Source organism: Felis catus, chromosome E2 (genome assembly GCF_018350175.1).
Source record: "Felis catus isolate Fca126 chromosome E2, F.catus_Fca126_mat1.0, whole genome shotgun sequence".
Classification (NCBI taxonomy): domain Eukaryota; kingdom Metazoa; phylum Chordata; class Mammalia; order Carnivora; family Felidae; genus Felis; species Felis catus.
The window spans coordinates 44967146-44993316 of NC_058382.1; the positions used below are offsets into that span (position 1 = coordinate 44967146).

Below are 26171 nucleotides of genomic sequence, written 5' to 3' on the forward strand. Positions count from 1 at the left end.
TAGCATGTCCAAGGAACCATTTCCTGACTTAAAGTCATGAAGATTTATGCCTTTCGTTTTTGTCTGAGTTTTAGAGTTTTTGCTCTTATATTTTGGTCTTTGATCCATTTTGAGTTCATTTTTGTATCAGGTGTGAGGCACAGGCCCACCTTCATTCGTGCACGCATACCCAGTTGCGCTAGCACCATTCGCTGAAAAGACTATTGCTCTTATTTCTGCTGAATTGTCTCGGCACCCTTGTCTAAAATCAATTGGACGAAAAAGTATGGGTTTGTCTGTGGATTCTCAATTTTCTTTACTTGCTCTGTAGGTCTGTCTTTATGCCTGTACTCCATGGTCTTGATTACTGTGGCTTGGTGGTAAGTTTAGAAATCAGGAAACGTGAATCCTCCAACTTTGTTTTACTTTTTTTTTTTTCAGGATTATTTTGGCTATTCTGGATCCCTTGCATTTTCTTACGCATTTTAGGATCAGCTTCTCAGTTATTTTTTTTCTCTGCCTGTTTTGATATCTGGCTTTTCTGTCTGAGGCTCTCCTCAAATTGTGTTCCTTTCTGCATGAAGTACCAGCAGGCTTAGCTGTGTGCTAGGACTCAAATGAGGGAAGGTGAGTGGGGTGGGGGGCCAGTGACTTGTCACAGTTCCTGATGTAGACTTCCACTTATCTTCCTGGATCCGCATGGTGCCTTATCACTACCCTCAGCTGTGCCTGAAATCCTCAGGTGTAGTCGAATCTATCCAGAGTCTAAAAATTAACTCTCCTGTTCAGGTTTAGGGAGGGTGACTGCCTAGCTGAATTGGTGGGGAAGCCTGTTTTCCATACAGGCTTTCACTGGTCTCTCCTGTTTTTAGGCTCACTTAGGTTCTCACTTTCGGAGGTACCTGGTGACCCGGTTATTGACCCTCAGCGCCATCAGCCTGCTTCTCAGCAGCTCTGCCTCCCCAGCCGGTTCAGGCAGTTAGGTTTCAGTTTCAACTCGCTTTCCAGAATGTTGCCTCCCTCTTTAACTGTTGTTTCGTTTTCTATTCATTTTTAGTGGGTTTGTATTTTTGTATTTCTTTTTGTTTTAAATCTTGTTTCTTTTTTTGAGAGAGAGACAGAGAGAGAGCGGAACAGGGGAGGGGCAGAGAGAGGGAGAAAGAATCCCAAGCAGGCTCCGTGCTGTCAGCACAGAGCTCCACGAGGGGCTCAAACTCACAAACCCGGAGATTGTGACCGGAGCCGAGATCAAAGGTCACTTAACCGACTGAGCCACCTAGGTGCCCCTGTTTTTGTATTTCTTTTCTGTCTTTCTGATGGAGTTTGAGAAGGGGACAGACAGAGATAAATATGCGTGTTTAATCTGTCATGTTTATTGAGAGCCCCTGGCAGGCTCTCCGGGGAAAAGTTGATATCATAGAAGGTGGTGTAATATGTGGTCTCCTTGGAACCACTACTGACACAGAGCTCCTTCACTAGATTCTGTTCCTAGAGTTTTATATTCCCCCATTTTTTTCATCTGCATATTTTTCCATGCAATTTTTCTGCATAATTTTGGTTTTGCCTAGAACATTTGGATAGAGCTAAAGTCCTACTCTTAGTACAGTGGGCTAATTCAGTAACAGTAAACCAGTGGTTCTTACCCCAAATTTATATTAGGATACCCTGGGGGAATTTTTAGATAACATAGCTGACCCCACCCTACTCCAGACCAAGCAAATGGGAATCCCTGAGGCTGGGATTTGGTTGTCCTTTTTGTTGGTCTGTTTTTCATACTCCCCAGATCATTCATTCTCGGTGCACAAGGAATCGAGAACCATTGCTCCAAAGCGTTTCCTATTTCACTAAGAATAATTTTACTTACGAAGAATTTTTCAAATTCCACTGAATCTCTTACCGCTGTCAGTTTCTTCCTCCTTCACTGCCCTTGACATGCGCTGGCCCCTTTTTGTTGTTTATCCTCCCAAGACTCACCAGCACCTCAAGAGCTTCTGCCCTTGCTCTTTGATCTGCCTGGAATGTTCTTCCACTGGTATTCTCTATTCTGTCCGCCATCTTCAGGTCTTTGCTCAGAAGTCACCTTCCCAGCAAGACTTTCCTTGTCCACAATTTTCTCTGCTTTCGACTGCCATCTCAAATTCCTGTCCTCCTAAACTGCTTTGTTTTCCTCCGACTGCTGGTCACCTCCACACATCTCTCATTTGGTTTCTGTCTGACATCCCTTGGGGCACATGTCCTCTCCCTATGTTATCAGTCTTTTAGTGTTTGAAGAAGCCAATGGATGGAGCCTCATTTATTCTTTCTCTCATGCTCTTCTTTTCTGTGGGTAGATATGAGTGACCTGTATCATTTCTTTCTCCTGGAAAAACTTCTTTTAAAAATTTCTTTCAGAGCGTGTTTTTGTTTGAGGAAGTCTTTTGTTTATTCCTTTACTTTTGAAGAATAACTCCACTGGCCCCAAAATTCTAGGTTAGTGTGTTTTTTCTTTTAATACTTTAACTATTTTATTCTGCTGTCTTGTTGCTTGTATCGTTTCCGGTAAGAAGCCTGCTGTAATTCTCATCCTTATTCCTGTATAGGTTTGCTGGGTTTTTTTTTTTTTCTCCTTTGGCTTCTTTCAAGATTTTCTCTTTGTTTTTGGCTTTGTCTAGATTAAATAAGGTAATATTGTGTCCAGTTGTTTGTTTTGTTCTTGTTTTTGGTATTTATCCTACTTGATGTTCTCTGAGCTTCCTGGATTTGGGGCTTGTTCTTGGTTTTCAATTTTGGAAAATTCTTGGCCATTATTACCTAAGGTATTTCTTTTGCTCTGTTCTCTCTTCTTCTGCTATTCCAATTATGTATATTTTGCACATTTTGAAATTATCTCACGGTTCTTGGACTTTTAAAAACATTCTTTCTTCTCTTTGCATTTTCATTTGGGAAGTTTCATCTGACGTATCTTCAAGCTCTGAGTCCACGGCCACCTTGTCTACTGATGAGCCCATCAAGGCATTCTACGTTTATGTTACACTGTTTTAGATTTCTAGCATTTTCTTTTTTCTTAGAGTTTCCACATCTCTGCTTACATTGTCCATCTGTTCTTGGGTGTTTTCTACTCTTTCCAGTAGAATCATTAACATATTCATCCATAGTTATTTTTGAGAGAGAGAGAGAGAGAGAGAGAGAGAGAGAGAGAGAGACAGAGTGTGAGCAGGGGAGGGGCAGAGGGAGAGGGAAACACAGAATCCTAGAATCCAGGCTCCGAGCTGTCAGCACAGAGCCTGACGGACATGGGGCTCGAAACCACGAACCATGAGACCATCACCTGAGCAGAACTCAGACCCTTAACCAAAGTCAGACATTCAACTGATTGAGCCAGCCAGGCACCCCCAAAGTTATTTTAAATTCTGTCTGATAGTTTTAAAATCTCTGTTATCTCTGAGTCTGGTTCTGATACTGCTTTGCCTCTTCACACTGTTATTCTTGCCTTTAGGCATTGCTTATAATTTTTTTTAAAGTTTACTTATTTATTTTTGAGAGAGACAGAGAAAGCATGAGCCAGGGCGAGAGAGAAAGAGAGAGAGAGAGAGAGAGAGAGAGAGAGAGAGAGAGAGAGAGAAAATCCCTAGCAGGCTCTGCAGGGTTAACATAGAACCCGAAGTGGGGCTTGAACTCATGAAACTGTGAGATCGTGACCTGAGCTGAAACCAAGAGTTGGATGCTTAACTGACTGAGCCACCAGGAGCCCCTAACTGTAATTTCTTTAAAAGTTTATTTATTTAGGGGCATCTGGGTGGCTCAGTCAGTTGGGCGTCCGACTTCAGCTCAGGTCATGATCTCACAGTCCGTGAGTTCAGACCCCGCATCAGGCTCTGTGCTTACAGCTCAGAGCCTGGAGCCTTCTTCGGATTCTGTGTCTCCCTCTCTCCCTCTGTGCCCCTCCCATGCTCATGCTCTGTCTCTTGCTGTCTCAAAAATAAATAAAAATATTAAAAAATTTTTTTTAAAGTTTGAGAGAGAGAGAGAGAGAGAGAGAGAGAGCATGTGTGTGCATGCGTACTTGCAAGTGGGGGAGGGGCAGAGAGCAAAGGAAAGAGAATCTCAAGTAGGCTCCATACTGTCAGTGCAGAGCCTGATGTGGGGCTAGAACTCATGAACCATGAGGTCAGAGCTGAAGTCAGATGCTTAACCAACTAAGTCACCCAAGTGCCCCTTTCTTATAATAATTTTTAATTGAAGGCTGGACATGATGCATTGGGTAATAGGAACTGAGGTTAATAGGCCTTTCGTTTGGGATTTTATGTTAATCTGGCTAGGAGTTGGTTTGTATTTAATGATCGCTAAAACTGTAAGTACCAGAAACTTCAAATTCATCTAGTGTTCTTGTTTTGGTCTCTTGGTTATCTTTGGTCTTCCCTAAGAACTCCTTTTTTTTTTTTTTTTTTTAATAAAACAATTTTAAATAAATTTATTTTAGAAAGAGAAAGAGAGCATGAGTGGGGGAGAGGAGCAGAGGGAAAGAGAGATACTCAAGCAAGCTCCATGCTCTTTGTGGAGCTGGACATGGGGCTCGATCCCATGAACCTGGGATTGTGACCTGAGCTGAAATCAAGAGTCAGACTTTCTTTCTTTTTTTTTAATTAAAAAAAATATTTATTCATTTTTGAGAGAGAGAGTGAGAGCACACGCAAGCTGGAGAGGTGCAAAGAAAGAGGGAGGGATACCAGATTCTGAAGCAGGCTCCAGGCTCTGAGCTGTCGCGGGACTCGAACCCGCAAACCGTGAGATCATGACCTGAGCTGAAGTCGGATGTGTAACGGATTGAGCCTCCCAGGCACGTCCCCCAGGAGCTCAAAGTGTGCACCTTTCATCTCTTTTAGGTGTAACCCACTCTTATGACCCATGATATGATAGGAAAGTATGGGGGAGGGGGAATATTTTGCAATCTTATCATTAAATCTCAGTCTTTTAATGGGTCTTTGTCTCTTGGTTGTCACCTTCACAAGTGTTTATTAACTGTTTTCTCTCCCTTAGGTGAAACAAGAAGGCTAGAAAGGCCTTAGGGAAATTTCCTCCCCCTAGTTAGGATAAAGCTCTGGGTAAAGTCTTTTTCCCTAGAGATGGGCCATTCTTGTGGAGAACATTTGGCATATTTCACAGTGGTTACTTCTTCCATTTCTGAGCCAGGGCCAGGAGGGGATCTTTCTAGGTTCTTTACCAGGAATTTTTTTTTTTTTTTCTGTTTTATTCACTGATGTATCGCTAGCACCCAAAACAGTGCTTGGTGTATAAAAGATGCTCAGTAAATATTCGTTGAATGAGTAAATGAATACCTTTCACCCAGGCCCGTGAGGTTCTTTTATGTAGATGTGGAAGAATTTCTCAGACCTAAAATGACAATAAACTGATGACATTTCTCTGAATGAGTAGTCCTCAAACCTAGTGTTTACTTATTGGGTTTTGTGGTGTTTGTGAGCATCTCTCTAATCTGAACCCTGCATAAAATGGGTTTGTTTTAGAGCGTTTTTTTTTTTTTTTCCATTTTTTTTTGACTGCACCCTTTAGAAAAAAAATGTATTTGATATGACCCAGTATGCATGTACATATAGTATACATTTATCTGAACAGACTTTTCAGGAAATAATACTTTTCCTTATGTTTGATGTACTCATATTTTCTACTCTGTTATATTTCATTTTTAAAACATACTTTTCAAGATTTACATAGAGGATAGGTTCAGAGGACAATATATGTTTGATTTTTTAAAACAAATTTGGGTAAATCTACCAGAGTTAGTTTTGGCTTCCCCCTTCCCCTCCCAATAAATCCGTTACTTTCTCCAATAATGAAATTCTTTGTGTGTCTGTAATCTTTGGTGCTATTTTAAACATTGTTCTCTTTCTTCCTCCTTCCTGGCCCAGGCTTATGCTAAGTCAGTTTTTTGGGGAGCAATTTGGATGCAAGCATTTCCAATTGCTTTTAGCAAGGGAAACAATTCCTTGAGTTCACCACAGTGTTGCTGAGACCGGTGGGCCTCAGGTTTCATGAGATTCCTGTAGTGCGTAGTGGGGATTTGAGACTCATGCCCATTAGGGGCCCTGAGGCAGAAGCTAATAGATTAAAAGTGCTTTTGGGATGGGATCTGACTTTTCTTCTCTAGGAATGGTTACTTTTTAAAATACATGGTTGAAAAGGTTTTACAGTTAAAAATACCTACCTACCTTGTGATGTCAAGGTGCTATTTTCCCTATTGGATCTGGAAAGACAGGCAGGGCCCTGCAGAATGACACTGATTATTGTTAAGAAACAATGGACTGTAATCACGAAAGACATTGGAGAAAGAAAATGTCTTGTCTGCTCTGTTTCTCCTCCTTTCCCGGTTGGCTTTCTTCCTTCTAAGCCTTCTTTGAAATTTATCTGACTGATTTTGTTTTGGGGCCACGAAGTATATAGATCAAGAGGTTTGGGCTTCTTCCCATTTAACAGGCCGTGTGGAAGCTTCCAGTTTCATTCTCTCGAAGTCTCTGGAGTTCAGGCCACGGGCTAAAAAATACTAAAGCTAGTTTAAAACTACCCTACGTCGAGTTGCCTTAGGAAAGAGAGAGTCCCAATAGATGTAAAGATTTTTAAAATGTTCTTTTATTTTTAAAGTCTATGAATAATGGATTTCCAGCTTATAGTGTTTTAACCCCTGTTAGTGAAAGCCCTGAGGCTTAATTTATAATCATTAATCTTTCCTTCATTATTCAAGATACGATCTTTCCTCCCCCCTTAAAATTATCGTTAAACTACGGGAAAGATCAAACATGTAAAATGGTTCAGAGAATTAGATAAAAAATAGTCATAAAAACCACCATCTGGATTTAATGAATATTAACATTTTGCCATATTTGCTTCAGAACTTTTTCTTTAAAAGATAAAATGTTGCGGATACATTTGAAGTTCCCTTGGCCTCGCTCCTCACTCCAGTTCCCCTGCTGCCTTCTGTGCTACCCCAGGGGTAACTTCTGTTCTCACCTCTGTGTGGTTACTTTCCATCCACGTTTTTATGCTTTTATTCCATTTACGTTTGGCCGCAGCAATGTACAAGTGTTTTGTGTAAGTTCAAGTATACACCAATTGCATTATACTACACTTAGGTTTCCCCTGGCTTTTTTTTTTTTCCTTTTAGCATTATAATTTGGGATTTGTACATGAAGATTGAATTCATATATTTCAAGCACTACATAGTATTCCATTTTATAAATGTATCACAGTTTACTCATTCCCCCATTGATGGACATTGTTTACAAATTTTTACTACTAGAAACGTTGTTGTGACGAATGTCTTTGAATATGGCTTCTTCAGCGTGTGTTAGAAGATTTTCTCTTGGCAGATATGTAGGAATGGAATCTTGGGAGGTGCACTATATACGCATCTTTAACTTTATGGAGCTGGCAGGTACCATCTAATATGCCCCCAAAAGTGTATAAGGCTTCTCACCAGCACTTATTGTCAGACTTCCAATCTCTTGCTAATCTGCTAGGTAGAAAGAGACTTGATTTATTTTTATTTTTATTTTATTTTTTTTATTTATATATATATGAAATTTATTGACAAATTGGTTTCCATACAACACCCAGTGCTCATCCCAAAAGGTGCCCTCCTCAATACCCATCACCCACCCTCCCCTCCCTCCCGCCCCCCATCAACCCTCAGTTTGTTCTCAGTTTTTAACAGTCTCTTATGCTTTGGCTCTCTCCCACTCTAACCTCTTTTTTTTTTTTTCCTTCCCCTCCCCCATGGGTTCCTGTTAAGTTTCTCAGGATCCACATAAGAGTGAAACCATATGGTATCTGTCTTTCTCTGTATGGCTTATTTCACTTAGCATCACACTCTCCAGTTCCATCCACGTTGCTACAAAAGGCCATATTTCGTTTTTTCTCATTGCCACGTAGTACTCCATTGTGTATATAAACCACAATTTCTTTATCCATTCATCAGTTGATGGACATTTAGGCTCTTTCCATAATTTGGCTATTGTTGAGAGTGCTGCTATGAACATTGGGGTACAAGTGGCCCTATGCATCAGTACTCCTGTATCCCTTGGATAAATTCCTAGCAGTGCTATTGCTGGGTCATAGGGTAGGTCTATTTTTAATTTTCTGAGGAACCTCCACACTGCTTTCCAGAGCGGCTGCACCAATTTGCATTCCCACCAAGAGTGCAAGAGGGTTCCCGTTTCTCCACATCCTCTCCAGCATCTATAGTCTCCTGATTTGTTCATTTTGGCCACTCTGACTGGCGTGAGGTGATACCTGAGTGTGGTTTTGATTTGTATTTCCCTGATAAGGAGCGACGCTGAACATCTTTTCATGTGCCTGTTGGCCATCCGGATGTCTTCTTTAGAGAAGTGTCTATTCATGTTTTCTGCCCATTTCTTCACTGGGTTATTTGTTTTTCGGGTGTGGAGTTTGGTGAGCTCTTTATAGATTTTGGATACTAGCCCTTTGTCCGATATGTCATTTGCGAATATCTTTTCCCATTCTGTTGGTTGCCTTTTAGTTTTGTTGGTTGTTTCCTTTGCTGTGCAGAAGCTTTTTATCTTCATAAGGTCCCAGTAATTCACTTTTGCTTTTAATTCCCTTGCCTTTGGGGATGTGTCGAGTAAGAGATTGCTATGGCTGAGGTCAGAGAGGTCTTTTCCTGCTTTCTCCTCTAAGGTTTTGATGGTTTCCTGTCTCACATTTAGGTCCTTTATCCATTTGGAGTTTATTTTTGTGAATGGTGTGAGAAAGTGGTCTAGTTTCAACCTTCTGCATGTGGCTGTCCAGTTCTCCCAGCACCATTTGTTAAAGAGGCTGTCTTTTTTCCATTGGATGTTCTTTCCTGCTTTGTCAAAGATGAGTTGGCCATACGTTTGTGGGTCTAGTTCTGGGGTTTCTATTCTATTCCATTGGTCTATGTGTCTGTTTTTGTGCCATTGATTTTTTTTTTAAGTTTACTAATTTATTTTGAGAGAGAGAGAGAGAGCGCACACGCGCTAGCGAGCAGCAGAGGGACAGAGAGAGGAGAGATTCCCAAGCAGGCTCCACACTGTCAGCACAGAGCCCTGTGTGGGGCTCCAACTCACGAACTGTGAGATTGTGACTCCCGAACTGAAATCAAGAGTTGGAAGCTTAACCCACTGAGCCACTCAGCGCCCCAAAGAGTTGATCTTTTTATTGCTTTTCCCAAACAAATTCAGACTGGGGAATCACAACATCATCCTTTTAAATTTCAGAAAATGATGTTCAAATTCATTCATTCAGGAAACATTTCTGGAGTTCCAGTTATGGGGCAGGCACCATTCTGGATAGTCGGGCTACAGGGCTGACAGATGGGACACACATCTCAGCCTTCACGCAGCTTACATTCTGGGGGGGGGGGCTGGGTAGAGAGAGACAATAAATACGATAAATCAATACGATATTAATCATGTCAGTGATAAATGCTAGGGAGGAAGAGTAAAATAAGGAAGGATGGGCCCAAATGTGTGTGGAGAGGTAGGGTTAATAGGGTGGTCTGGGAACACCTCTTAAGAAAGTGACATTTGAGGGCACCCCGTGGCGCAGTTGGTTAAGCGTCCAACGTCAGCTCAGGTCATGATCTCACGGATCATGAGTTTGAGGCCCGCATTGAGCTCTCTGCTGTCAGCACAGAACCCGCCTCTGATTTCTGTCTCGGTCCCTCTCTCTCTCCCCTCCCTGCTCGTGTGTGTGTGTGTGTGTGTGTGTGTGTGTGTGTGTGTGCTGTCTCTCAAAAAGAAATATTAAATAAAAAAGTGACATTTGAGTAAATGCCTGAGGTAATGAAGGAATAAACCACGTATGTGGACTACTGGGGAAAGAACATTCTAGATGGAAAAGGTGGAAGTCTAAGAGGGGAGCATATCTGGCATGTTCAAGGAACAGTGAGGAGGCTTGTGTAGTAGCTTGAGAGGAGGGAATAAGTGGGGAGAGAAAAGGGATGAGGTCAGAGAGGGGTCTGGACTGTAGCACATAGGACCTCCATTTTCAGGACTTTGGCTTTTGCTCTGAGGTGGATGAGAAGCCGCTGGGTGGTTTTGAATAGCAGAGCGATATAATCTGACGTACATATTAAAAAAAAAAATCAATCTGCTGAGTGTAGAGATTAGACTGAAGGGGGTGAAGGGAGAAACAACAATCTGGGTAAGAGATCACCGGGCTTTGGACCAAGACACTGACAATAGAGGTGGAGAGAAATATTTGAACCTGGGAATATTTTAATGGTAGAACCAACAGGCATTATTGACGGATTGATGTGGGGTGGGAGGGAGAAAGGAGAAGCAGGGATGAGCCCCAGGATTTTGGCCTGAGCCACTGGTTGGAAGGAGTTGTCATTAACTGAGATGCGGGAGGCTGAGAAGCACATTCGTGGGGGAAGGGCGGATATCAGAAGATCGGTTTTGCCAGTAGACAGAGGGTCTGAGGTTCGAGGGTGAGGTTTGTAGCAGACATACCGTATGGGACGCTCAACAAATAGATGGTATTTAAAGCTATGAGACCAGTGAAATAACCAGTAGATGGGTAACGCCTGAGCCATGGGACACCCTTATGTTAGAGGGTGAGGAGGGGAAAAGGAGCCCGCAAAGGGGCTGAGCAGGAGCAGCAGGCCAGGCGGGTGGAAAATCAGGCAGGTGTGACTTCTGGAACCAAGGGAAGGAAGCATGTCACGGAAGAGAGTGATGGATCCATCAGGTCACGTAAGACGAGGACTGAGAATTCACTACCAGGTTTAATAACATGGAGCTCTAGTCTTGAGAACTCGATAAGGGTAGTTTCAGTATTGTATTCCCGTATTCCACCATTCCAGTATCATATTGCCATATGCTCCCTGGAACTTTTCAGGGGATTCCACTGCTGTTCCATATGTAAGATTGAAGTAAAATGCTTGTTACAGACCAGTCCAGAAAAAAAACCCAAAAAACAAAAAACTAATCACTTACAAATTTTTTGGACTAGATATATCTTACAAATAAGGCAGATTATTTTGTTTTGGGCTAACATCTTGAGGCACAAAATGATTTGACCTTAGCTATGGAGAATGTCAAAATCATTGTGACTTCACAGTGGCCACATTTCATCCTCACGTAAAGGGCTTCCATTCGTGGAGTCATGCATTGTTTTAAGGCTGAAGAGCTCTTCAGGATTGGAAGTTCGGAGGAGAGATCAGAAACAAAAAGAATGAGAGAAGGTATTAATGATGTTGAATAGAATAGGAATTTCAGTGTTTTTGCAGTAGCAGTTCTCAGGGGTGGTCCTTCTACCTCTGGCGGCCCCTTGAGAGTTACCGGGTTTTGCAAGATCAAAATTGTTTTCATAACAACTTTCTTTGCCTTTTTCCTCTGTGATCACATACGCACGGATGGTGCAAAAGCAAAGGTGGGTAGAGCTGTTGTTGCCGTAGCTTGAATCCGGGCAGTGGCACGCCTCTCAGCTGTTGTCACCGTATTCCTCAGTGGGGCATACTGGGTGAAAGAGAAGAAAACAGTTAGTTGCACTTAAGAATGTACTTGATGGAGCAGTAAAAGTTACTAATTTTATTAAGTCTTGACTCGTATGCGTGTCTTTTTTAATATTCTCTTTGATGAAATGGAAACTATGCTCAAGGCGCTTCTGCGTTCTGAACCATAATGGTTGCCTTGAGAAAAAGCACTTTTGTGAGTGTTTGAATTGAGAGCTGAGTTCGTTGCTTTTTTTGTGAAATACTATTTTCACTTAACTGAAGTTACTAGATTTGGGTGTTTGGCAGACATTTTCGTGAAGATGAATGAAGTGAGCCTGTCACTTGAAGGAAAACAGCTCACAGCATTTGTTGCCAATGATAAAATATGAGTTTTGAAGTGAAAAGTAGAATTTTGGAACACATATCTACCACCAAGAGCTTGACAGTTTCCCAATACTTAAAGATCTGTCTGATGATATCACTGGTGACATTTCACAAATGTGCTGTTTTTGGATAGTGTATAATGAAATGTGTCAACATTTGGAATATCTACATAGCTCAGTGAACCAATATTTTTCAAATGACAAAGGATGCTATTACAAAATCGTATACGATTAAGAGATCCATTCCAAATGCAAGATAGACTTATACCTCTAGCCAAGATGGAGTGAGGTAGTGAAGCACACCCCACATGTGCTTTTTGGCCATTTGTATATCCTTTTTTTTGAACACTTTTTTTTTTTAATTAAAATATTTTTTTTTCATGTTTATTTTTGAGAGAGAGAGACATACAGTGCAAGTGGAGGAGGGGCAGAGAGAGGGAGACACAGAATCCGAAGCAGGCTCCGGGCTCTGAGCTGTCAGCCCAGAGCCTGATGTGGGGCTCAGACTCACGAACTGTGAGGTCATGACCCGAGCCAAAGCCGGACGCTCAACCGACTGAGCCACCCAGGCGCCCCAGGAGCCCCCTTTTTTGAACACTTTTAATGTTTATTTTTGAGCGAGCGAAAGAGAGCATGAACGCGTGCGTGTGTGCATGTGGGGGAGGGGCAGAGAGAGAGGGAGACCAAGGATCCAAAGTGGGCTCCTCGCTGACAGCAGAGACCCCCATGTGGGGCTTGAACTCAAGAACCATGAGATCATAACCTGAGCCAAAATTGGATACTCAACCGACTGAGCCACCCAGGTGCCCCTGTATATCTTTTTTGAAGAAATGTCTATTCACATCTTTTGCTGATTTAAAAAATTGGTTTACTTTGGGGCACCTCGGTTGGTTGAGCGTCTGACTTTGACTCAGGTCATGATCTTATGGTTTGTGAGTTTGAGCTCTGCATGGGGCTCTCTGCTGTCAGCACACAGCCCACTTTGGATCCTTTATCCCCCTCTCTCTCTGCCCCTCACCTGCTTGTGCTCTCTTTCTCTCAAGAAATGAATAAACATTAAAAAATTAAAAATGGGTTAAAAAATTGGATTTTTAGAAAAACGTATTTATTGTGAAAGAGAGCGAGCATCCATATGCACTTGTGAGTGAGTGGGAGAGGGGCAGAGGGAGAGGGAGAGAGAATCCCAAGTGGGCTCCATGCCCAGCCCTGAGCCTGATGCGGGGCTTGATCTCATGAAATGTGAAATCAAGAGTCGGATGCTTAACCAACTGAGCCACCGGATGCCTCCCTTTTTTTTTTTTTTTTTTTTTCTTTTTTTCTCAGAGAGAGCGAGCGAGTGAGCAGGGGAGAGGGCAGAGGGAAAGAGAAAGAGAGAATCCCAAGCAGGCTCCACACTTGGCACATGAGCCCAATGCGGGGCTCAATCCCACGATCCTGGGACCATGGTCTGAGCTGATGTTAAGAGTTGGATGCTCAACTGACTGAGCCCCCCAGCCCCCCGCCCCCCCCCTTTTTTTTATATTGTTGAACTGTGACTCTTTTTTTGAAGGTGTTACTTAGGCTGTCTCCTGTACGTGTTGGTTTAGTAGTCCTGTGTCCTTCCTGGGCTAGCCAAGATCCATCTAGGCCCGTAGTCGTTACAAGCCAAACGCCACCGTGACAGAAGTAACACCAAGTTGCTTGGATATTTATATTTTCTGGACTTCATATCTTTACATTCACATATTAAAATTAATACAGTTCCCCAGTGTCTTACCAGGTACTCTGCAAACCTACTGCTGTGCTTGCCTTGCAGTTTTCTGGTGATGACATGGCATCTGCCAGTTCCAGCCGCACAGGAGTGGCTCTGCCTTTTGAGAAGTCTCAACTTACTCTGAAAGGTGAGTGGCGCCGTGCGAGGGGTTTGCCCTTTGAGGTCTTAAACACGTCCGGGGCTCTCCATCTCGCCCGGTGGGAGCTGAAGACCCCTCATGATATGACCCCACCCCCACTCCCACTCCTCATCTCTTGTTTCTTTTCCACATGTGCTCGGCTATAGCCACACGGGCCTCTTTGCTCTCTGTTGAAGGTGCTGGGCATGCTACCCCCTCTGAGTGTTTGTACCTGCTGTTCCCTCTGAGTGAAATACTTTGGGGCCAGATGTCTACCTGCTTTGCTTCCTTACTTTCTAGAGGTCTTTTTTTTGTTTTTAATGGGCCAACTTCTTCTTTTTTTTTTTTTTTTAAGTTTATTTTTGAGAGAGACAGAGACAGCGCGCCTGGGGGAGGGGCAGAGAGAGATTGGAAGACAGAGAATCCCAAGCAGGCTCCACACTGTCAGCATGGAGCCTGATGCGGGGCTCGAGCCCATGAAACCGTGAGGTCAAGACCTGAGTCGAAAACCAGGAGTCAGACGCTTAACCATCTGAGCCACCCAAGTGCCCCTGTAGGTCTTTACTCAAAAGTCACCTTCTTCAAAAGGCCTTCCTGATTCCCCCAGATGCAGCCTCCCCCTCCCCCACCTCCCTCATATCTGTCCTCTTCACTACCGTAGATTTGTCTTCTTAGCTTTGTCACCATTTAACACAGTACATATATTTATTTCCTTCGTTAACTGTCTCCTTCAATAGAATATAAACACCACAAACACAGGGATATTTGTCTGTCTTGGTTACTTCTGATACCGCAGTGATTGGAACAGTGCTGGAAACATATTGGGTTGCCAGTGAATGTTGCTTGAATGACAGAATGTAGCTTTGGTAGCCTTAGGTCTGCAGAAGAGCCCTGGGAGATGCCTGGGGACGGGGGAAACAGCACTCGGTATCAGCACTCAGGTCTCTCAGAGGCACAGTCATTTGGAGACAAAATTGTGTCATCATTTTTTTAATGATTATTTTTGAAATGTAAATGTCACTCATTTATTTAATCTATTCACATACTTTAAAATTGTTTCCTTTCCTCCGGCTCCTCAGTGCCCCTGATTGGAGGAAACTAACATTACCAGTTTCTTGTGGTAGTATTACACATACAGACATATCAAAGGGGATGTAGTTTTGTGATTTTGAGAGCCGTGTTGCCTTCCTTGGAAGGAATATTCTTCTAGCAGTGGATGAGAGTGGCTATTTCCCTACATCTTTACCAACACAATGTGTTGTCAGACCTTTTTTCTCTTTGCCAGTCTGATTGGTAAAAATAACTTTGTCAGCATAGTTTTATTTCACATTTCTTTAAGTTATAAATGATGTTTAGCCTCTTACCATAATTTAAGGGAAACTTGTATTTCCTTTTCTGTGGATTGTGTGTTCATGTCCTCTGCCTGTTTCTTATTTACTTATGGATTAAAAAAAAAGTCTTGATACATTTTCATCATTTTTCTTGATGTCTCCATGGCTGTTCTAGGTCTTTGGAGGGGGGAGAAGCGTTAGAGTGAACTTGATAGAGCTTTGAACTCGCGACTTTAGCTTTTACTACCTTGTCTAGTAATTAGCAAGCCTAGATTAAAACAGAAGTATGTCCATGGAGCCTGGTGACATAATGAAGTCCCTGTTTTGGGGCCTTATTATTCAGGAACACATAGTGACTTGTAAAGGTTTCTCTGTTTGCCTTTCCTCATTGTGAAATTTTTTGCTCGCGTGGAAAGAGCTAACTTGATAATACAGGTGCATCTCATTATATGTGCATTTAACCTATAGGGAGTCTATAATGCCACTTAGGCAAATGGTTAGGGAGAAAGGAAAAAAGAGAAATGACAAAATAAATGGTGTGGGTGGTTCCTCCTCTGTTGTGTTTCACTGATAGAGCCTCTAGTGTAATTTGGGAGATGTGACTATGCTGTTCCCTCCCTTGTGCCTCTCTGTAATGCAGTCCTAGAGTTTTAAGATACATTTTAAAAATATATCAAGGCCCTTAAACATAAGCGACCTATTTTATCTGATATTTAACTTAAGAAGCACTGAGAAACTAAATACTAAAAAACAGCACAACATGGCTTCAACTGGCCTTTGGAAATCTACAGAAAGACCATCTATCAGACTCTATTTTGTGCCTTCCTGAGAGCTTTTCAAGGGCATAATTTTGGCCATGTGTGATTTTCCCCCCTTGTTTGTTAACTTTAAAGGCTAAATCCCATGTGAAGATGTGAAATTGGCATTTATATTTCATCGAACAGTAAATAAATTTTCCAGATAAACCTGCTCATATGTTGAGACCTTTATTTTGGCTTGTGTTTTAAGAACAAGAGACATTCAGAGGCACCTGGGTGGCTCAGTTGGTTGAGTGCCCAACTTTGCCATAGGTCATGATCTCGTGGTTGGTGAGTTCGAGCGCCACGTCGGGCTCACTGCTATCAGCATTGAGCCTGCTTTGGATCCTCTGTCCCCCTCTCTCTGCCCCTCCCCGGTTCATTCTCTCTCTCTCTCTCAAAAATAAAAATAAACATTAAAAAAAGAAACATTCAAAATATCACCCCCCTGATTAATTATATGTTACAAAGGGGAAAATGTATCTTTATAGTGGAGTCACCTGACAGACCCCACATTAACCAAGGGATCAAACTTCACATCCACAATAGGAGGACAACCTAGTGTGCATGGTGAGAAGTTTGCAATGTAACCTGTGTAGTATTCTTGACAAAAATGTTCAATGTGAATCTCACCACGAGGAAAACAATTTAAGAAATACAGGCTTTGGTGCATTCAATGAGAGAGCTGGTGGAAGTCTTTAAAAAGCATTGTCATGGACAAAGAAGGGGGAGCACTGTAGATTTTAAAAGATTAAGGAGCCAGCGACCAAATGCAATTTGCTCATCTCAGTTGGATCCTGGATTGGGGGAAACCAGCTATAACAACATGTTTGGAACAGTTGGGGAAATTTGGATATGTAACGAGTATCAAATGATAGGAGTGACTAAATTTGTTAAGGTATAATAATGGTGGTGTGGTTAGGTGGGAGAATGTCTTTTTCTCTTTCCTATGCCCAGCATGGGGCTCAAACTCATGACCTTGAGGTCAGGGGTTGCATGTTCTACCAACTGAGCCAGCCAGGAGACCCTCCTTATTATTATTATTATTTTTAATTGAAATATAGTTAACCTTCTGTGTTCTGTTCGTTTCAGGTGTACAGCATATAGAACATCCTTACTTGTATGAATTGCGTTCTGGAAGTATTTAGGGCTGATCAGTCTTGATGTCTACAACTTACTTTCAAGTGGTTTACCAAAAAAGTTTGTGGATATATGCACACTCATGCACATATATAGACATAGACGTCATATGTCTGTATCCCGTGCTGTCCAATAAGATGGCCACTACAGCCACATAGAAATTTTTACATTGATTAAAGTTAAATTTAAAATGCAAATCCTCAGTCATACTAGCCATGTTAATGGCTTCGTAGCCACATGTATCTCATGGCATTGCACTGGACTGTGCTGGCATAGAACTTTTTGCTTATCATTGAAGATTTTTTTTAAAAAATGTTTATTTATTTAGTTTTTTTTTTTTTAAATTTTTTTTTTCAACGTTTATTTATTTTTGGGACAGAGAGAGACAGAGCATGAACGGGGGAGGGGCAGAGAGAGAGGGAGACACAGAATCGGAAACAGGCTCCAGGCTCTGAGCCATCAGCCCAGAGCCTGACGCGGGGCTCGAACTCACGGACCGCGAGATCGTGACCTGGCTGAAGTCGGACGCTTAACCGACTGCGCCACCCAGGTGCCCCTTATTTATTTAGTTTTGAGAGAGAGAGAGCAAGCACGAGTGGGGGAGGAGCAGAGAGAGAGGGAGACAGAGGATCTGAAGCAGGCTCTGCGCTAACAGCAGAGAGCCCCATGTGGGGCTTGAACTCCTAAACCATGAGATCGTGACCTGAGCCGAAGTTGGACACTCAACCCACTGGGTCACCCAGGTGCCCCTTATCACTGATATTTTCTTGAATAGCACTGACACAGGCACACACATAGAAAGAGAAAGAAGCAAAGGTGGCCAGATGGCAGTTGCTGCACAGTATACAAGTATTAGTTGTCCTATTCTTTCACCTTTTCTGGAAACTGAAAACTTCAAGATAAAACTACCAATATGTGATCCGAGATTGGGTCCTGGACGGACCAGGGGGAAAAAAAGTTTCTTTTCTCTTTTGCTATAATGGACACTGATAGGACATTTAACAAAATTTAAATAAGGTCTGTACATTAGATCATAGTTTTAAAGGATGTTAAATTTCGCCATGTTGATAATTATACTGTGGTATTGTCAGAAAATGTCTTTGTTCTTGGAAATATGCACTGAAGCATTTAGAAGAAAGGGGGCACAGCATCTGAAACTCACTCTCAAAGTTTCAAAAACAAATGTGAATGTGTACGAGAGGGAGTCGGGGGAGAGAAAGAATAATAAATCAAATATAGTGAAAAGTTAATATTTGGTGACCCTTAGGTGAAGGGTTTATAGGAATTCTTGGTATTTTTGAAGACCAAAAACAAAACAAAAACAAAACAAACAAAAATACTTAGGGAAAAAACTAGAGGGGCAAAAAAGGAAACATCATGGCAGAGTTCAGAGAATTGGCCGGGAGCTGGGAGACTTGGTTCCCAGCTTAGCTTTTGCCTCGGACTCCGTGATTTTGGATACGTTATTTCCCCTCTCTGAACCTTAGTTGCCCAACTTTTAAATGAAGGGCTTGAACTTGTTGATTTCAAAGAAACTGTCCAGCTCAAAATGATAGGACTAGAATTATAACTAGTCGGCCCCCTGCTCCACCACCTTAAGGGTCTGGGTGCAGAGCTATGCTCACACCACTAGGTGGCCTCAGTTAACCTTGGTCTGTGTGAAAAGTATTTCGGTTTTCTACTCTGGACCACATTTCCCGCCACCACAACCTGTTTTTTCCCAGTACCATCCCTTGTTGCTTCTGAATCTTAGCCACAGCTTTTGCTGTTGTTGTTGTTTGCCTTGCTCTCTCCTGTTCTTTTGGGCTGGGAGAAGACAGGCATTGTTAAAAGAATCCAGAGTTAGGTTTGTCCTTTGTCAAGTTGTGGACCCTTACAGGACTCTGTAAGGGAATCTTGATGGAGGGGAGCTCAGTCTTGCCATCATAGGTAAGAAATGCCAGTCCTATGCTCTGATTTGGGGCATGGGATAGAGGACATCTTAGCTGTGTTCCATCCCAGTGACCTGGAGTTTCCATTGTGGCTGATGTGTGCCATAAGAGACACCTGTCTGGCCCTGGGCGTATGGATACTTGTTAGCCTGGCTTGCTGCTACCAAATAAACATCAGAAATGCTGCCACATCAAGGATACAAATAGAACAGGAAATGCAGATGGCTGACAAGCACGTGGAAAAAACATTGACCCTCACTAGTAATCGAAGAACAGCAGTAGAACAGATACGCAGAATCTGGTAACGATGTATAGCATGGTGTGGTGTCAGGTTGCCTGGGTGCACATCCTGGTTTGAAGCTCCCTGGCTATGTTTTCTGGGGCAATGACCTAACTTCCCCAAGCCTGCTTCCTCTTGGTTGAGATGGGGGTGGTGATATATTCCCTGCCCCATGGGTTTGTTTAAAGGATGGAGTTAGATGACGTGTGCACAGCATCGTGTCTGTAACAAGTGCTCATTAAATTTTACGTAATTTATATGTTTTTTAAAATCTATCTGATTTGCAAAAAGCAAAAAACAAAAAAAAACCTTAATACTCAATGCTATGGTGGTGAAATGAATATATTCATCTACGTGGGTTTATCCTTTTGGCAAAGGAATTAAACTGTTTTGGGAACTTTAAAAAATATTCAGATCATTTGGAGGAAATGCATGCAAATCTATATATTCATGATGATTTTCCCAGAGTGAAAAATTGAAAGCAGTCTTTTCAGCACTGAAAGAATAGTTAACTAAATTGTGGCATGTCTGTACAATGGGCTCGTACTGCAGCCATTTAAAATTGAGAAGAATTCTTGGGGCGCCTGGGTGGCGCAGTCGGTTAAGCCTCCGACTTCAGCCAGGTCACGATCTCGCGGTCCGTGAGTTCGAGCCCTGCGTCAGGCTCTGGGCTGATGGCTCAGAGCCTGGAGCCTGTTTCCGATTCTGTGTCTCCCTCTCTCTCTGCCCCTGCCCCGTTCATGCTCTGTCTCTCTCTGTCCCAAAAATAAATAAACGTTGAAAAAAAAAATTAAAAAAAAAAAAAATAAAATTGAGAAGAATTCTTAAAGAATTGGGGGCGTAAGAGATGAAAGTCTGGATTTGCCAACATCTTAATGATAATTATCCCAGAGTTTTCAGGTTAGGAGTGTTTCTTTTCTTAAGCTTCCTTTTTTAAAAAAAAAATTTGTTGAGCATCAGAAAGAAACCAAAACTTACTTTTTAAACGTAACAGCAGAAAAGAGCAAGAACATCTGCCACAGGGGGGCAGCTGGGAGCCCTCTGACTCATCTTTGACTTTTCTTTCCTGTCCAGTGGTGTCAGCAAAGCCCAAGGTGCATAATCGTCAACCTCGAATTAACTCATTTGTGGAGGTGGCAGTGGATGGACTCCCCAGTGAGACCAAGAAGACTGGGAAGCGAATTGGGAGCTCGGAGCTTCTCTGGAATGAGATCATCATTTTGTAAGAGAAAGTCCCTTCTCTTCTCAGTAACATGGGAGAAAGAGAGAAGGCTCTCCAAGGGGGTTGTGGGAGATCCAGGTTTCCTGTGAGGCCTCAAACTCTTCTGCCTTTGGTACCCAAGGCACCTCTCTTCAGGTGTTTCTACATCATTGAGCTCACAGAGCACTCATTATTAGCTAGATGGTTACAGGGCCAGCTTTGTGGGGGAAAGGGTGTACGTGAACGTCTTCCTCTTTGAGGTCCCCCCCGCCAGGATGTCAGCAGTATAGTTGATCTGTTTTCTTCTCAGCTGTAGGAGTGACCAGTATGCTTGGATGTGATGAATCAAGTATTTGTTTTCCAGGAATGTCACGGCCCAGAGTCATTTAGATTTGAAGGTTTGGAGCTGCCATACTTTGAGAAATGAGCTGCTAGGCACCGCCTCTGTCAACCTCTCCAATGTCCTGAAGAACAATGGGGGCAAAAGTACGTATGATGATGGGGTGGCCGACATGATTCATCTGTGGGGGGTGGGAGAAGAATTCAGAAGGCTTGGATTTCTCTCACACACCACCGACAGACCCGGTGATGCGGTTTCCTCCAGGACCAGGGGCTGCGGGGACTCTGTTCCCCATAGACGCTGCCCGTGGAGTTTTAGGAAGGCGAGAGCTCTTCTCTGCCTTCACTGTGGGATTCAGCCTATTTTGTCCTCGGGCTCTAGCGCTGGGATGCAGTGATGTGTCGCCTTGATCCTTTCTCAAGGATGAATGCTTTCCCTCTGCCTCTGACTCTCTTTTCCCAATCCCGGAGACATGTGACATTTTGAATCAAACCGTCAAATGCCTGCACCCCAAATCATTACTTTCCTAGTCTGAGTCCTTGAATGGAACAAAGAAGCTGCGTGTGTTTGTGTGTCGGTGTGTTTGTGTGTTTGTGTGGAGGGGGGAATGGTGTTACACGTAGTGCCTTGTGCTTAGTAGGCACTCAGTGAACGTTTACTGGATGTTGGAATGTGCTGGAAGCTGTGTCTTAATTATTCAGGGTGCCTCTGCTGCATGGAAATCTAAACCCTAACGTCTATTTATTGCTGCTTGTGGTCAGTGGCATAACCCGTGGCTGTGGTATCTGGACCCTCCCTCATAAAGCCTCTATTGAGAGCGGTACCATATGTGGGGAGGGAACGCCATGGAAAGAAAGGCTCCTTTTTCTCTTGATGTCTGCTGTCTAGAAAATATTTTCTGAAAGTGGAGTTAGCTTAAGAGGGATGTGGGGGTGGGGAGTGTTGAGTCCCGGGTGAGCGCTGCGTGGATTCAAAAGTCTTTTCTTTCTGACAGGCCGCTCGAGTGGTGTTTGAGGTTCCCCTGGTCTTTCCCTTTCGGCCGGGCACCCAGAGATGTGGGGAGCCTGCCGCAGCTTCAGAAATTGCTTAAAACCAGGAATACGCCTCTATTTTAGTTCTGCAGGGAGCTCCCTGATGGTTTCTCTTCTGAGTCTGTCTTTATTTTCTCAAACTCTAGCCTGCCTTTTATAATTTGATTATCGAGGAGGGTTATATTTATCATGTCTTTTGGAGATACACTTGTGGACATTGTCACGTTAGGATCAGCAGCCAGTGAGTGTCCTTTCTTTTCTTCTTCATTTGTTCCGTCAACATACCTTTGCTTTTGATTGTAAAAGTAATTGTAGCCAAACTGGAAATTACACACAAGCGCACAGACGTACAAAGAAAATAAAATTCTCCTGTAAACCACAGTGCTTAGTGATAATTGCTAACATTTTGATATGTATTTTTCTGAGCCTTTTTTTCCTGTTGCACATGTATATATTTAAGACATCCGTGAAACAAAATCGTGACCATACAAAAACATATTATTTTACAACATATTATTTTACATTTTTTCTCTTTAAAATGTATTAGTATATCTTTTTTTATTTAAACATTTTTTTAATGTTTGTTTTTGAGAGAGGAAGAGTGCATGTGTGTGCAAGCAGGGGAGGGGGACAGAGAGAGGTAGAGAGAGGATCCCAAGCAGTTTCCGTGTTATCAGCGCAGAGCCCGACGTGGGGATCGAACTCAAGAACCATGAAATCATGACCTGAGCCAAAGTCAGACACCCAACTGACTGAGCCACCCAGGTGCCCCTCTTTTTTTTGTTCTAAAGTTGTTTATTATTATTATTTTTTGGTAATCTCTATACTCAACGTGGGGCTCAAACCTATGACCACAGGATCAAGAGCCGCATGCTCTTCTGACTGAGCCAGTCAGGTGCCCCTCAGTAGATCTTTATTTACTTACTTATTTTTTTCTAATTGTGATAAAAGGCACATAACATAAAATTTACCGTCTTAACCATTCGTAAGTGTGCCGTGTAGTGGCAATTGAGTACACGCTTGTTGTGCAAGCATCACTGCCATTCATTTTCAGAACTTTGTTTATAAATGTTTATTTTTGACAGAGAGAGAGAGTGCATACATGCACGCATGAGCAGGGGAGGGGCAGAGAGAGAGAGGGAGACAGAAGATCTGAAGCAGGCTCTGCGCTTAGAGCAGAGAGCCCACTAAGGGGCTTGAACCCCTGAACTGTGAAATCATGACCTGGGCCGAAGTCAGACACTTAACCTACTGAGCCACCCAGGTGCCTCATCTTCAGAACTTTAAACTCAAACTCTCTACCCACTGCACAGTTCATTTCTCCTCTTCCCTCCATCCCGCCCACAGTTCTACTTTTTCTATGCATCTGACTAGCTACCTCAATTGGGTGAAAGCATACAGTATTTGCCCTTTTATATCTGGCTTGCTGTACTCGGCATAAGGTCCTCAAGGCACCTCCAAGCTGTAGCATGTATTGGAATCTCCCTTCTTATTAAGGCCAAATAATATTCTGTCCTATGTGCATACCACGTTTTGTTATCCATCCACCTGTCCAGAGACACTTGGGCTGTTCCCACCTTTTGCCTGTTGTAATGGTGCTGTTATGAATCCGAGCGTACAAATACCTGTTCAAGTTCCTGCTTTCAGTTCTTTTGGATCTGTGCCTGAGAAGCAGAATTGATGCGTCATATGGTAATTCTTTGTTTAATTTTTTGAGGAACTGGTATACTGTTTTCCATAGCTGCTATACCGTAAAATATATTGATACGGCTTTAATTATTCTTCCAAAATGTACTTTTTGATGACTGCCTAGTAGTAGTTTCTCAGGTGGTCGTGTGGAAATTTAAGTTTGGATACTGGGGTAGTTTTAAGTATCTTACAGTCATAAATAATGCTATGGTAAATATATGTAAGTATATATATATATACACACATAAATCTTTGTGTCCATTGCTGATAGTTTACTTGTCATAAATTACTGAAGAGGAGGGTGGCTGGGTGGTTCATTTCATTGAGCGTCTGACTCTTGATTTTGGCTCAGGTCATGATCCCAGGGTCACGGGATCGAGTCCCGCATTGGACTCTGCACAGAGCGTGGAGTCTGCTTAAGATTCTTTCTTTGTCTCCCTCTGTCCTTCTCCCTGGCTCTCTCTCACTCTGTCTGTTAAAAAAAAAAATTATTGAAGATGGATTTGCAGGGTTTAAACATTTTTCACATATTTGTGACATTTGACACATTGCAAAATTACTCTCCGGAAAAGTTCTGACAGTTTACCCTCCCATCAGCAGTGGCCAAGATTGCTAGTTTCTGTTGCATCTTGGCCTTTATTGGCTTGATTAAAAAAAATATATATACACGCATGCACACACACACACACACACACACACACACACACACACATACATATATTGTTTTTGCCTGTTTGATAATTAACAGTATGCCACATTTGCTTCATCTATTTCTCTTTTTGGTTGTAGTATTTCAAAGTAAATTACAGATGTTCCAGCGTTATATTTTAGATTCTTCAGCCTGCCTCTCGTAAAACACGAGGATATTTTCCTTCTTTGTTATTCTATCGTGTTACATACGTGAACCCATTTATCGTAGACTAGTAGTGTTTGAAGAGGTGGAGCTTCTACTGCTCTTTCAGCTCCTTCAGGCTTCTGACGACCGACTCTGCTGTGACGGTGGAAGCCCTCTTGCAGGTCACCGGCTTCCGTTTTCACGTACGAACCACGGTGCCAGATCCCCACAGCTCATCTTTTCATCTTGGTTTTGCCACAGCACTCGGCGTGCTGGCTTATTTCAATCTTCTTCACCCTTTTCCTGTGGGAGGCACCATCACGGGTCCTCCATTTACCGGGGATTCTGACCTTCTTCGTGCGTTTAGCCGTGACTCTGCAAATTAGGGCTGAGCCCAGAGAGGAAACAGAAAGGATATTTTTGTCTGTGATTATCATACTATTATCACACCTTGCAATATTGACATGAATTCCTTATGATTGATCACCTGATGCGCAGTACCTGTTCAGTTTCACCTGTTTATCTCTAAGTGTCATTTTCTTTTTTCTTTTCTTTTTTTTTTAATGTTTTTATTTTATTTTTGAGAGAGAGGGACAGAATGCTAGTGGGGGAGGGTTAGAGAGAGAGGGAGACACAGAATCTGAAGCGGGCTCTGGGCTCTGAGCTATCAGCACAGAGCCTGATGTGGGGCTCAAACCCACAGATCGTGAGATCATGACCTGAGCCAAAGTCAGAAATTCAACCGACTGAGCCACCCAGACGCCCCTCTAAGTGTCATTTTCAAGTTGGTTTGCTTGAACCTGAATTCGGACGAGGTCTCCTCATTGAATTTGGTTGTTATGTCTCTGAAGTTCCTCCAATATCACTCTACCTATATGATTCTGTGATTTATTGAAGGAGATTGAATATCTTTAGAGTGTGTTTATTGCCTTAGTAACGTCCTTTGTTCATTTTTATATCAAAGGGTGCATTTTTGTCTTTTAGTTTTGAAGGTGTTTTATATGTTAAGGCTGTTACTCTTTGTCTTATAATTTGTAAATCTTTCCAGTTTTTCATTTGCATTTTAGTTTTGTAGATTTTTTCCCCCTATTTTCCAAAGAGATGTTTTAAACTTGTAGTTGAATCTGTCACCCTTTGTATTTGTAGCCTTTTCCTTTATGAAAGGCTTTCTCCCATTCTGAGATCAGGTAAATAGTCACCTCTAGTTTTTACTAGTTCATTGTGATTTGTTTTTTACATTTAATTCTTTAAGTGATTTTATTTTTGTGTGCAGTGTGAATAGGGATTTAATTTTATTTTACTTTTTGAGTGTTTATTTTTGAGAGAAACAGATATTGTGAGTGGGGGAGGGGCAGAGAGAGAGAGGGGGAGAGAAAGGGAAGACGGGAGGGGAGGGGAGGGGAGGGGAGGGGAGGGGAGGGGAGAGATATTGAGAAAATCCCAAGCAGGCTCCACGCTGCCAGCCTGACTTGGGGCTTGAACGCAGGAGATCATGACCTGAGCTGAAACCAAGAGTCAGATCCCAACTAACTGAGCCACCCAGGTGCCCCAGGATCTAATTTAATTTTTCCCAAATAGTTAACTGATTGATTTAGCACTACTTACTGAATAACCCATCTGTGATTATTATCCCCAATGATTTGGGTTGTTTATCTTCAGCTTATATTAAAAAATGTCTACATATATATACATACACACTTGGGCCTGTTGGGGGATTTTCCATTTCATCTGTTGTTTTATTAGCCTTTTACAATCACTGTCTTAACTGTTGTAATATTACCATGTTTTAATATCTGACTATTTGAATTTCTCTCCTTTTCAAAATCTTCCTCTTTTCTTTGCATATATGACAGTACCACCTGAAATTTATTTATTTATTTTTAAAGTTTATTT

The 26171-nt window shown here is 42.4% G+C and overlaps 1 protein-coding gene across 1 annotated transcript in view; it reads left to right on the forward strand.

Moving 5' to 3' along the window:
* The window catches only part of WWP2 (WW domain containing E3 ubiquitin protein ligase 2), a 151249-nt gene that overhangs the window by 13193 nt on the left and 111885 nt on the right, over positions 1 to 26171 (forward strand). The window contains exons 2-4 of the mRNA XM_023245698.2: positions 13628 to 13712; positions 20257 to 20404; positions 20748 to 20869. Coding sequence (XP_023101466.1) covers positions 13643 to 13712; positions 20257 to 20404; positions 20748 to 20869 — 340 coding nt within the window. The 5' untranslated portion in view covers positions 13628 to 13642. The remainder of the gene's footprint in view (positions 1 to 13627; positions 13713 to 20256; positions 20405 to 20747; positions 20870 to 26171) is intronic.